Here is a 12,423-nt window from a genome sequence, read left to right on the forward strand (position 1 = left end):
ATCAAATCAACCAATCCATTAGAGTACTCCTTAACAAAGATTATTCAAATTGCTTAATCGACATAGCCAGTTATGTAATGAAGCACTAGTAAACATTGAATCATGAAGTTGATAGACACACCCTCCCCTATCCAAATCCGAAGGCACTCTGAAAAATCTTTGCATTGAGTCACTAGTCATTTGGTGATTTTTAGCACAGGGAACGAAAAGCAAGTTCTAATATTGGATATCATGTTGTGGAACATAATCAGGTGTTTGTTGCTCCTGCACGAAGAAAAAGAGATTGCAGGTGCAATCATCCAAGATAGCTCGTAAATGATGCTCAATTTGGTCATGAAATCCATGGTTAAAAAATTTAGTAGATGGATAAGAAGTAAAAAAACAACTATTTTTTAGTACATGTTGTGAAAGCAAGATAAATTTCTTGCTTTCCAATGAGTCGAGCACATAGCAGCTATTCCAATTAATACATGTTTGCCGGCGCCTTGTTCTATTGAATATGTTTGCGGGCAATGGCCCAGTTGCATCACCGCTAAAGAAAGCGTACGTGTATATAGGCTTTTTTTTTCTTCAAAATTTCATTCTTCTCCTTTTTTTTTGTTTTCAAGGCACTCCTTTTTCTTTGGGGACTAAAAAAAAGACACTCCTTGAATGACTAGGAACCTGAAGCACTCCTTGCAGAACTAACTTTCACTGTCGATGATGCACAGCACAATTAATGGATCGAATCAAACTAAATGACAGCACGTAGATGGCTAGAGCTAGCGCATGCATGCATACACCGTTCAAATTTCCAGAGCTTCTAAAAGATGGGCAACACCGCAACAGCTAGCAAATTCTGAAGAGGATCATCGTCGTTAATTAACAGACCAACGTAAATCAAATATGGGGGATCGCGTTTCGTACAAAATACGTACAGAGATAGGGGTTAATTCAACTACCCATACCCCAATGCAACATATGTATGCATATATGGTACTCCTGCGTAGCAAGCACTACACGAGCTAGCTGCCTCAAACACGTACGCATGCATCTCCCTACTACTGAGTATATACAGCTTAACGTGTGGAATGTGTATACACGCATGAATTTTCCGCGCAAGATCCACTTGAACACTTGGAACATCTAGTCTCTGTCGTCATTTGATGATGATGCTAATTAGTTCGCTTTATAAATAAATGCATGCCCCCCCCCCCCCCCCCCCCCCCCCCGGGGAAATTTCCCTGTCCAGGTCATGGAATTGTGAAATGTGCAATTTTTACCATGTGCAATGATAATTTCTATAGCACTGTCTTAGTTCCCAGACCCAATCATATGATGAATCTGGTCACATCACTCCTCTTCGCATCTTCTTCTTTAACGATAATGACAAACTTTTGGCAAGTTAATTGGACTACTGCTGAACACGTATAATAAGGTCTTTAAATAAGAGAGCTATTTTCTTCTATAGATGAACGAAAGACCGTCGCAAAAGCCTCTCTCGCCGTACGTGCACGAACTCGATCGGGTAGTCAAAAAAAAGTACTATTCAGGTTGCCAGGTTGGGAAAAAGTAAGTGCATCCATGACTTGGACAGGGAAATTATATGATCCAGTGAGATCGATGTCCTTTTTCTTAAACTCCAACACACCGAAGATGCCCATATACTCTAACAGATTACCAAAAAGGTACTGAGCTCCAGCTCCACCCGCGCCGCCTCGGCCGATCCTCGTGATGACGTAGAGGAGCAGCAGGATGCCGCTGCCATGGCAAGGATCGCTTCGGCAACCCTCACCGCCTCCCACGTCGACGACGGTGGCGAGGGGCGGCGCGCCGGCACGGACGGTGAGGATGAGGCTCCGGCCGCCATGGATCTACGGGGAGGGCTTCAAAATTCATCATGAAACTTTGTCGGAATCAAGTCAAATTTTGACAACTTGCTCCTTTAGTCTAGTAATACACGAATGTAAGACTATGTTTGCAAAAAAAAAAAAACATGTTTTGCAACAAATGAATCGGAGAACAACCTAGCAATAGCAATTATTTGGTTTTGCGCTTCCATATATCATTCAACGACAAAAGAATCGGAGAGTCATGTGATTTTGTCGATGGCAGGCCCATGAGGCCGGCGTAAACCCGGCCCAGAACAGAGAAGACCCAAGCTAGCAGACAGTCGACGCGTTTTGACTTTGAGCTAGCTTTGCTTTGCTGGCAGCTTTAATTTCTTGCTGCGGTGAAGCATTCACACACAGCACTGTGTTAGCGCGTGGACCCGGCCGAGAAAAGGCGATACACCAGACATATATACAGGGTCAACGGTCAAAAACTTGCAAAAGATCGTAGCTAGCTGCAAGTAATTTGCACGTCGTATGTGTAGTTACATTACAGAAGTTAGAAGTATGCTATATCCTCTTCGTATTACAATGACTTACACTGGCTGGGATATACTCCCGTTTGCGCCAAAAAAACAAAAACAAAGAAACAGATCAGAAAATCATTGCAAATGCACACTGTATATATATAGCTAGACCTACTACCAATTACAGCACTAGTGTACTAATCAAGAACAAATTAAACAATGTGACCGATCCATGGAGCTCAGAAGAAGCGGCCGGAAAGAAAATTAATTATGGATCAGAGCCGTAGCGGAGCAGAGCAGAGCAGATGGAATCATGAAGCAGATCGAGATTTCATCGAATGCATGCAGATGGTCCATCAATTAAGCGTTGATGTCGTTGGTGCGTTTGCTGGGCCCGGACGGCGGCGGCCTGCCCCTCGGCTTCCTTTCCAGCAGCCACGCCACGCCGCCGGTGGCGGTTCCGATGGGGAGAGCTATTGTCTCAACGGCAGCGCCATTGTTGCTGCTGAGAGCGCCGGGTGGTTGTTGTGCTTGTCGATGCAGGGGCCTGCTGCAGCTGCCGCCCGGCAACAAGGCGGCGAGGAGCAGCAGCGGCAGAAGAATGACGAGGAAGAAGAAGAGCCGCCTGTCGTTTGGCAGAAGCAGCACTGCGGCCATTGGTGCGTGCGTGCGTGTGGGGATCAGATGAGAGCTAGCTTGATCGAGCTTAATTAACTGGAAAGGAACAAGGATTGTCGATGGATGGGGACTAACTGGTGAATGGTGCTTTTGGTAGCTAGGAAACAAAGCACAGAATATATATGGCCGCCGGATCAGAGAGGAAGAGGAAGAAGCTATAGCTAGATAGCTTGGAAGGCAAGTCAAATGCGTGTGTGTGTGTGTGGAAGACGAGGAGGATGTCGTGTGCTTTTGGTCAACCGTGTGAAGTAAGCTGGAGCTGGAATTTTAAGTTTAAACGGTGGGCTTTCTCGTTGGTACCGCGTTCTTTCTTTCAAGTTTGCGCGTCATGCGTGCATGCATTCCGTGCTATCGACGACGACGCGTACAGTATGCATCCATGATCCATCTGGAGGCAGCTCATCTCTCCCCCCCTCTCTCTCTGTTTTTTTCAGGAACAGCTCAACTCTTTCCGGAGAGAAGAAAAAAAATAAGATCTAGGACCTACGCGTGTAAAACGCATTACTACTGCTCCCTCGGTTTCATAAAGAGTTTTTATTTTGAACAAACTAGTTCAAAACCATACCAATTTTTATGAAAAAAGGAAAGAGTACTTTAAGAATCTCCCGTGCATTTTGGTCGTCCGCCCGGGATCGATCCCCAGACTCTTTCTTTTTTTTCATTTTCTGAACATATATTGATCCAAAATTAATCTCCTCGTCCAAGAATTTGACAACTTATTTGGGGACCACCGGAGTCCGATCCGGGAATTCGAACTAGCAAGTCAGGCCCACTGCTCTTGTTTTGTGTGTCTGCAGGGGTGGTGTAGTAGATTTTGGCCTGCCTTCATGCCTTTCTAGCTAGGTTGAAAATCGACCTCGTATATATGTACATCTGCAAACTAAATGTTTAAGTCAACTGCAAGTGCATGGCTGAGTGAAAGTGCAAATATTCTCCTGGGTCCGGTCAAAGCTGACCGACTTGCATGCATGCGTACAAAAGAGACAGCTTTGCTTCCAATTGACGCAGACACCATGCCTGCCGCCTATGGCTAATTTTCTACTCCAGTCCAGGTATAGTATAGATCACCTCCTATGACATGCCCACCACTTTCTGATGGACGTGACAAGGTCAACTGCATGCTGATCTGTTCCTTTCCTTAAAAAGGGTAAAAAAATTTAAAGGAAACACTAAATTGCAAAATAAAATAAACTCAAATGTTAGGTCGAATCACACAATTAACCAGCCTTGTCAACATGAGAGCTATACATAAGATAAGATTTATTTATTTTTCGAAACGGGAACAAAAGGTTTGCCTGGTTCCATCAATAGAGAAAGGGTAAAAACAAAGAGATCCAAAGCGAAAATTAAGAGCACCTAAAAACAGGCCGGGCAAACAAATTAACAAAATATCCTAATTAATCTCCCAGCAAAACTGACTCAAGGTGCTTGGCCGCCGCCTTTGCCAAGCAAAAGCCTCAATTTTAATGCGATAAAAAACAGATGTGCACATCTATATAGATCTAAAACAGAAACAAGAACACAAACATACTTATAATTAAAGGTTGATCATCTACACAATGTGATATAAGCTAGGCGTGATTTATTTATTAATAAAGTCACTCTCGATCATCGATCCTGCAGTTAATTCAGATCCAAAGCTTAATTCGATTGTAAGTATATCTATAAACTCTATAAAGTTGAAGCCCACTAAATGCAGCTAATTTAGTAAGCTTTACATGCAGCCTATCCACGTCAGCTTCCATGCATCCTTCGACTCGATTTACTCTACAAATCACGGTGATTTCCGCTCGTTGCTAATTTTCGTTGCTAATGATCTAATTCATTGGTCCATCAGGTACCGCGAACAGCCCACCACGTCCAGTTGCCGCACGAGTAATCGACGGGCCTTCATTGCGTCCGTTCCTGGCCCGTTGGACGCATCGCTACCCTGTCCCCCTCTGCGTCGATTCCCTGCATTTTTAAGACGCCGTAACCGGCGGGGAGCTAAACTGGTGGGGAGAACTGACGGGAAGGCAAGCGGCCGCTGGCTTCCTATATTATCCCCCGCCCATCACATCCATGCCCAAATACCTGCACTTCTTTGCTTCCTTCGTCCATCTACTGCGCCACTCGCGCCCTCACGCGGCATGCCTCACGATGCCTCTTCAATCCAGACTATTGCCTCTGCGCACCTCCACATCAACTTCTACATGAATCCATCCGACCAAGTAGCGAAGAATGAACGGGCATTTGTTGGTTTGTGCTCTGCTACCATACTCTCCAGGTCAGCTCCACTACGGGTGTGTGAATTGGATTGCCGATACTTTATATACGTAGGTGCAATGAGGTTGTTTGACGAAATGTGTTATAAGCTGTCAGGACATATACATCACCAATTGATGGCTAATTATTCCACTGCTGCATTGTTTTTGTTTTTGTTTTTGTTACAGCAAAGTCTCAAACAGATCTGCATGCCCTCAACTAGGAGGGATCAATACCTACAGGTGTTACCTTCTCTGCTTCCACAACAGGTCGTCCATTTCACATTCAAATAGTCATCGATCCATGTATTTTGTTTTGTGTCTTATCTGCCAGTGCCCATCTATCTCCAATGTAAGTTGGTTTTCTAATTTCCTAATTTGCTCTTCAGTTTTGTCAATATGAATAATAATATGGATGTTTGGAACTTTGGATAGATAGGGAATTATAAAAGAAATTGAAATTATACAATTTTTATTGTATTGTATTCTAACGTGAGTATATTTGAATGCTACAGAATCAAGCTTCGTAGAGTTGGTAGACCGCCTGCTAGATGCCCAATGAAATGTGTTAGCTATCTGACAATCTAAGAATCGGAAATAAATTTGAGGTAGCAACTACATGCAAAATAGTATTAATGTTGTCCGATATCTACAGTACAGGGGGAATGAATTGCCCTTGGGGATCAATCTATTTCTAACTGTACTAATCAAATGGTTGAATTGTTTGTTGATTAATACCAATCTCCATTGTCTGGAATATACTATTATATAGTTAACATTGCATATTTTTAACTATTTGGAACCTGCACAAAAAGTGAAAATGAGCAAGGAATGTGGTTGTTACTTTATTATCTGTTTTACAAGGGAAATTTTCTGTACTTGGGAAGAGATTTTTACCAATAGCGGTTCTTATCTGCATTTGTGGAGATAGAAGCAAGTTGACTACCTTTATATTGTCTGTGCCAACTTTGACGATATTCTGTAATGCATTTTTCTTTTCCTGCCAATGCAGATCATGTATACTAAATTTTTAGTGTTCATCTCTCATCTGATTTTGAATTACTCTGCCTTGGACTTGACTTGATTACAGGTTAGAGAAGCATATGTGCCAACTTCCATTGATACTCTTCTGCCTATGTTTTCGCCTGAGGTTTCCCTTTGTAAACACCATACTACTCAGTATTCTATATCACAGTTTACTAACCGATCATCTTTGGGACACACTCATATGTACAAAATGTTCATCACATCGACTTTGTAAATATATTTTTCATTCATTTTTTAACTATTTTGAGATAATATCCATCTAGTTACTAGTATTAGGACTCCACTTTGTAATGTGTGGCCTGCTCCAGCTCCAGCGTCCGCCGGAGAGAGGACGACAGAGGCAGCTGCAGCGTCCCCAGGTAGTCTATTATCACTGGCACGTAGGCCTGCAGCGTCAGCCTCACGACCCACCACCCGCCCGCCAGCGCCAGGGCCACCTTGCACAGCGCCGACCCGACCCCCCAACCAAACACCGCCACGCCCACCATGATCACACGTACCAATAGATCGCCGCCGGCCTTTTGCTATGGAGTATATATGTATATATCGTTGCTAGGCTAGCTGTGTGACCGACTCCGAGAAGGATACAATATACTTTTTTTTTGGTAATTCCGATACGGGATCTTGTTTTTTTCGAGACGGCATTGTTTCACAACCAACCTAAAAGTAACAAGGGACATGAGATTAGTCTACAACATGTTAGTAGAGGATGCTGGGATCGATCTCTGGACCGAAAACTGAATGAAAATCCTACAACTCAAACCCACTTTAGCAGCACCTTGCACATCTACGGTGCCTAGTGCACACATCAAATTTTAACAAAGAGCTTCTCAATGGTTCCTCCCGGGCGCTTGACGATGCCTGGACGGAACCTTCTGCGGCCGGGAGCCGGGCGATGAAGATACTGTTCCAGCTCAAGCGTCCGCCGGAGAGAGGACGCCAGAGGCAGCTGCAGCGTCAACAGGTAGCCCATCACTAACAGGAAGGCCTGCAGCGTCAGGCACCCGAGCCATTGCCCAGCCGCCAGCACCAGGAAGGCCTTGCATGCTGACCCAATCATCCAACCGAGCGCCGCCACGTAACCGCCGCCCACCATCAGCCACCGCCCAGCCCCCAGCACCAGGGCAACCTTGCATGCTGACCTAACCGTCCGACCAAACGCCGCCACGTAGCCGCCGCGCATGATCACACGTCCGTATCGCTGCCACATGCTAGATCAAGATGGCGGGCGTTGCTGCACCCGTCGATTTCTCCGCTAAAATGGAAGTTATGTCTGTAAATACAGAGAATCACGAAGCATGATGTTAACTAATCCATATACTCCACAATAATCGAAAACATAATATGCTAGCTCTAAATCTGAAACACCTATGGAAGGAAAAAATCCTCCCTGAACACTTGCAACACCTATGAAAGGAAAAATCCTCCCTGAACACTTGCAACAACTATGAAAGGAAAAATCCTCCCCAAACAATTTGACCACAAATAGCAGAAACACCATATTTACCAAGACAAGTTTGGGGGCAATTGATCACACACCCTCCCATCAAGCCGTCTAGATTTGTCCATAGTTGTAACAATATCCAGGGACGTGTAGCAAGCCAAAACAATGAAACAAATAATGCCTCACAAAAAATAACATTTTAATTCCATGTGTGTGTGACTTGTTGATTGATCAGTAAATCTGTGTATATTATTCTCACTTCTTTTAGCCAAGCGTAATACACACAGAGTTTTACTTCAACATACATGCAGTTACCAAGAACACGATATGCTACTTGATGCACGCTCACTCTCCGCAATCCTAAGAGGACCCAACCATGAAAGCCTACGAGGCAGCTATACACTGCCAGGATTGGTCATTTTATCAAGACTGTACGTTGATGATTGAACAATAGATATACAAAATTTGGGCAAATGCAAACGTTTTAACCACACAGAATAATGCAGGATGATTATCATTGACTTCTGTTCAACAAACAATGGTTTGGTCCAGAGGAAAGATTATACATTTCAGAGGGGAAAAAAAAGAGAGAGATCACACTGGGCTATTTGTTGGTTGTCACCTCATCCATTGTGTTGCAATTAGCGGCTATAAATTTCGGTTGCTGTTTGACTCGGGTTTTATGATGAGTTATTTCACCCTACATTTATCGTAACGATCTGCAGAACCATACATGATACGTTAATAGGACCAGCGAAAAGTTACATGTTTAGAAGGGCTTCGTTAGTAAGTGGGTTCAGCAATCAGAAATTCTCCAAATCCGATTGTACTTCTATTGTTTCAGATCATTCAATTATCACGCGAGAATAGATCAACCATACGTGCTATTTTGAAAAAGGATTAGAGTAGCAGCAGTTGCGGTGCTATCAACAGATGACTGCAGCAACTTTTAACAGCTAGGTCATGGACATTGAACTGCTGCTCCTGCAGTAGATTTAGCACCAACTAGTGCAGTAGATCAATTTAGCACAAACTAATTTTATTTGCAACCTAGTGGCATGAGCGAAACGTGAGCCTCGACCAATCGGTGCCAATAATATCCCAACGGGTACTGCTATCAAGCCAAATCAGGAGTTATCCTCATCATCTCACCCATCAAGGACCCAATCCATTCGATTGGAGAGACAGAGAGAGGGCGGTGGTGGTGCAGGAGTTGTACATGTACGTACCAGGCAAGAAGGCATATATGCTTGCTTACGGGAGCTGGACACACGGCGGGGCTGCGAGCTAGGAGGGAACGCCGCGGCGGCGGCGGCGCAAGGCGCACGGGAGCCGGGAGGAGAGAAGCGCTCGCGCGCCGATGACCGCGCCCGCCTGCGATGCCAGGAGAGGCTGCGAGCCAGAGGGAACGCGGCGGCGGCGGCGGAAGGCGCACGGGAAGGGAAGGGAAGCGCTGGACCGAGACCTAAAGCGTGAGAAGGCCCGGAGGAGAGGACGCCCGTCGTGCGGTTAATGGGCCGAGCCGCTGGCCCAATTCAACCAGGTTATTTCTCTCCCGGAGCAGCTCTTGCAAGGACAGTCGGCCCAATCAACCCGAGCGGAGCCCACCGAAGAGGCTCGTTCGGCCTTTGGGCCAGCTCGCGAGCCAACGGACCTAGAAAACACTGTAGCAATTAATCGAAGCCCACCACCGAATCTCCACGGCCAATCCAGTCCACGCCAACTCATTAGGGCGCACCTTCCCGAGCCCGAGCTAGTCCTCTCCCCCGAGATCGCCGCAGCCAGAGCTCGCGCCGCCGCCGCCGCTGTGGTTTCTGAGTCGCCGCCGGCCCGGTGAGGATTAAATCGCCATGTATGACGTCGACCGCACGGTGCTTCTGGCGTTGGGCGCCGGCCTGGTCATCGCGGCCTCATGCATCGCCGCCGTCTACTACTGCTGCAGCGTCACGATCCGGAAGCTCCGGGAGCGGCGGGCGGCGGCGGCCGATCTGCAGCGCGCGCTCCTGAGCGTCGCCGTGCAGCATTTCAACGCCAGGCAGCACAGGATGCAGCAGCAGCCGGCCCCGGCGGATCCGGCGGCGGAGGCGTGGGTGAGGGCACGGGCGGAGAGGGCGGAGACGGCGCTCAGGATCGTCAACGGCGCGTCCTTCCCGAGGTGGCAGCCTGGCCCTGGCGCCGGAGACGGAGACGAAGATTGCTGCCCGGCGTGCAGGGAGAAGATGGAGCGCGGCCAGGCGTGCTGCGTGCTGCCGGCGTGCGGCCACGAGTTCCACCGGGATTGCATGGCGGGCTGGATCAAGACCAGCTTGAACGCCACCTGCCCTGCTTGCAGGACGCCCATCGCCGATCATCGTCGCAAACATGGTCTAGCTAGCTAGCTAGGGATTCATTCATTCACTGGTCGACTCGACATGGCCACCTTAATCCTCCGGATTTGGTTTTGTGAGAACGACTACCCCAATAGTTGTGGTTTTCTGAAACTACTATTAGCAACGACCGCGGTTTTGTGAAACCTTAGCCACAAGAACTGTGATTTCGTGAAATTTAATCTTAACTAGCAAAAAAACCCGTGCGTTGCTACGGAAGAAAAAAAATTGAAAAACATGCTAGCTTAAGTTTTTAAAAGTGGTGTCTTTTGCACGTAGCTGTGTATTGAGAGCAACTCTAGCAGTTACCGAAATTTCTGATCGAAAAAACGTTAATTCAGTCTACCGAAAACGCCTTTTCCGATATAATTTCATATTTTATAATTTTTAGCCCATATGAAAATTATGTTAGCCCCGACGAGATGCTGCTCTCCCTTCGCTCCATCAAGCATCTATGCGATGTCATGCCACATGATCAAGTCCAATCCACCTACCTCGCTCGCGGCTCGCCCCGCCTCTGCCAGAACACACCGTCGATCTCCTCCACATACTACAGCCACCCGTCCAGATAGATGAAGAGGGAAGGGGCAGGGGCTCGGCGTCCTTGGTCCAGATCGGGAGCACCGGAGGAGCGAAGAGGCAGGGGGCGCTGGGCCGCCAGATGCCCAGATCGAGTCTCCTCGGGACTCGGGAGGAGGAGACAGGGCAGGGGATGAGGAGACGGGAGTGGTTGTTGGAGATATGCCCTAGAGGCAATCATGTGATGATGTTATTTCCTATGTATTCATGAGTTATTGTTATTGTCCTTGAACATCATCACTGATATGTATCAATAAATACGTGATTTGTTTGTGAGACTATGTATTCTATGATGTTGTTCTAATGGTCCCTAGTCATTGAGGTTATGCGGACACATAATCTAGACTAGCAATGTGAATCAGTATGATGACTATGTTTCACAAGTCATAGGGCAAGGTGTTGCCGACTGATAGCATGGACTCGACAATGAGATTGTTGAGTCGGACAGACCCGCACTGAGACACAACGAGATGATTGTCATTTGTTAGTCTCAAGTACGATGTATATGCCAGTCCTAGACCTGAGGTCATCGTATGAGCTTGGGATGTGAAACGGCCTACTTAGGGGTTGCCAAACGCTACTCCGTAACTGGGTGGTTATAAAGGTAGCTTTCGGGTTTGCTGAGAAACATACTGCGAGTCATGGTTGATCAAGATGGGATTTGCCCCTCCTGTTCGGAGAGATATCTCTGGGCCCTCTCGAGTGATCAGATTCGGAAAGCATGGCCATGCGACTTGGGTTAAGTGTTAACCCGTTCGGGAATCTGTATCACAGGAACGAGAAGAGACTCGAGCTATCCACAAGGATGACACGCACTCGCCTTGAGCTCGACACACATATCGCGAGGCAAAAGGAATGTTGCATATGACACATTGTATGGTTCGTCAATATACCTTGTGGTTACTCGGGAGTTGGCACGTGCTGCTAGGCGCCGCTACCAACTATCGACTTGAGTCGGTGCCAGTGGACGAGTAAGGTGTTACTCGGGCCCGCAGTCCGAGCTCGTAGTCGTGGCCGACTGACCGCGAACCTGAAGGGTCACACGCTTAAGGGGTGGGAACCGAGTTGGATCGGATCCAACTCGTATCGGGCTTGGACTCCTAATGGGCCTCAAGTGTTGAGCCCACTAGGGACGTCTATATAAGTGGAGGAGACCAACCCGTCTAGGGTAACCACAGTTCAGACGCGAGTTAGACTCGGCCGTCGCACCTCCACGCCCAAAGCCTTGCGATCGGATCTAGCAGTCCGCCGCACGGAGTTCCTCCCTGTACGTGTGGATACCTCGGAGGCGCTGCACCTGCGGCGCTTGGACGAACTGTTCGTGGGATCGGCGAGGAGGAGCAGGCTGTTCGACTACTCGGCATCGACGCGCTACATCGACTCTACTTCCGCTACGGGTCTGCGCGTCTAGTGGTAATCTCGTGATCCATTATCTACAGCATTGATCCGGGCGGAAGCGGTAGAAAATTTTATTTTGTGCTAGCGTAGCATACCGCGTTCCCCAACAGTGGTCGCGCGGAGAAGGACTGGAGAGAGGGCGGCGCGGCGGGGGAGAGCAGTGGCGGCGGCTGCATGGAGAACGAGCGAGGATGGCGATGAAGGGAGGAGTCGGACTTCGTGGAGGAGGTGGATTGAGCGGTGCGAGGAAGAAGAGTTCGGGGGGGATGAATCGAGGGGATAGGTGCGAGAGGGAAGGGGACAGGGGTCGGGCCGCGTGCCCGCGTGAGA

At 47.5% G+C, this 12,423-nt stretch overlaps 1 protein-coding gene across 1 annotated transcript; it reads left to right on the forward strand.

The window, feature by feature from the left end:
* Positions 1-9,600: 9,600 nt before the first annotated feature.
* On the forward strand, positions 9,601-10,128 carry LOC104585214 (RING-H2 finger protein ATL39). Its single transcript, XM_010241251.1, has one exon. The coding sequence runs from the start codon at positions 9,601-9,603 to the stop codon at positions 10,126-10,128; it is 528 nt and encodes a 175-aa protein (XP_010239553.1).
* Positions 10,129-12,423: the final 2,295 nt, after the last annotated feature.

Source organism: Brachypodium distachyon, chromosome 4, assembly GCF_000005505.3.
Source record: "Brachypodium distachyon strain Bd21 chromosome 4, Brachypodium_distachyon_v3.0, whole genome shotgun sequence".
Classification (NCBI taxonomy): domain Eukaryota; kingdom Viridiplantae; phylum Streptophyta; class Magnoliopsida; order Poales; family Poaceae; genus Brachypodium; species Brachypodium distachyon.

Coding starts and splice junctions, on each gene's coding strand:
- LOC104585214 (XM_010241251.1), top strand. CDS start 9,601: ATGTATGACGTCGACCGCACGGTGCTTCTGGCGTTGGGCGCCGGCCTG.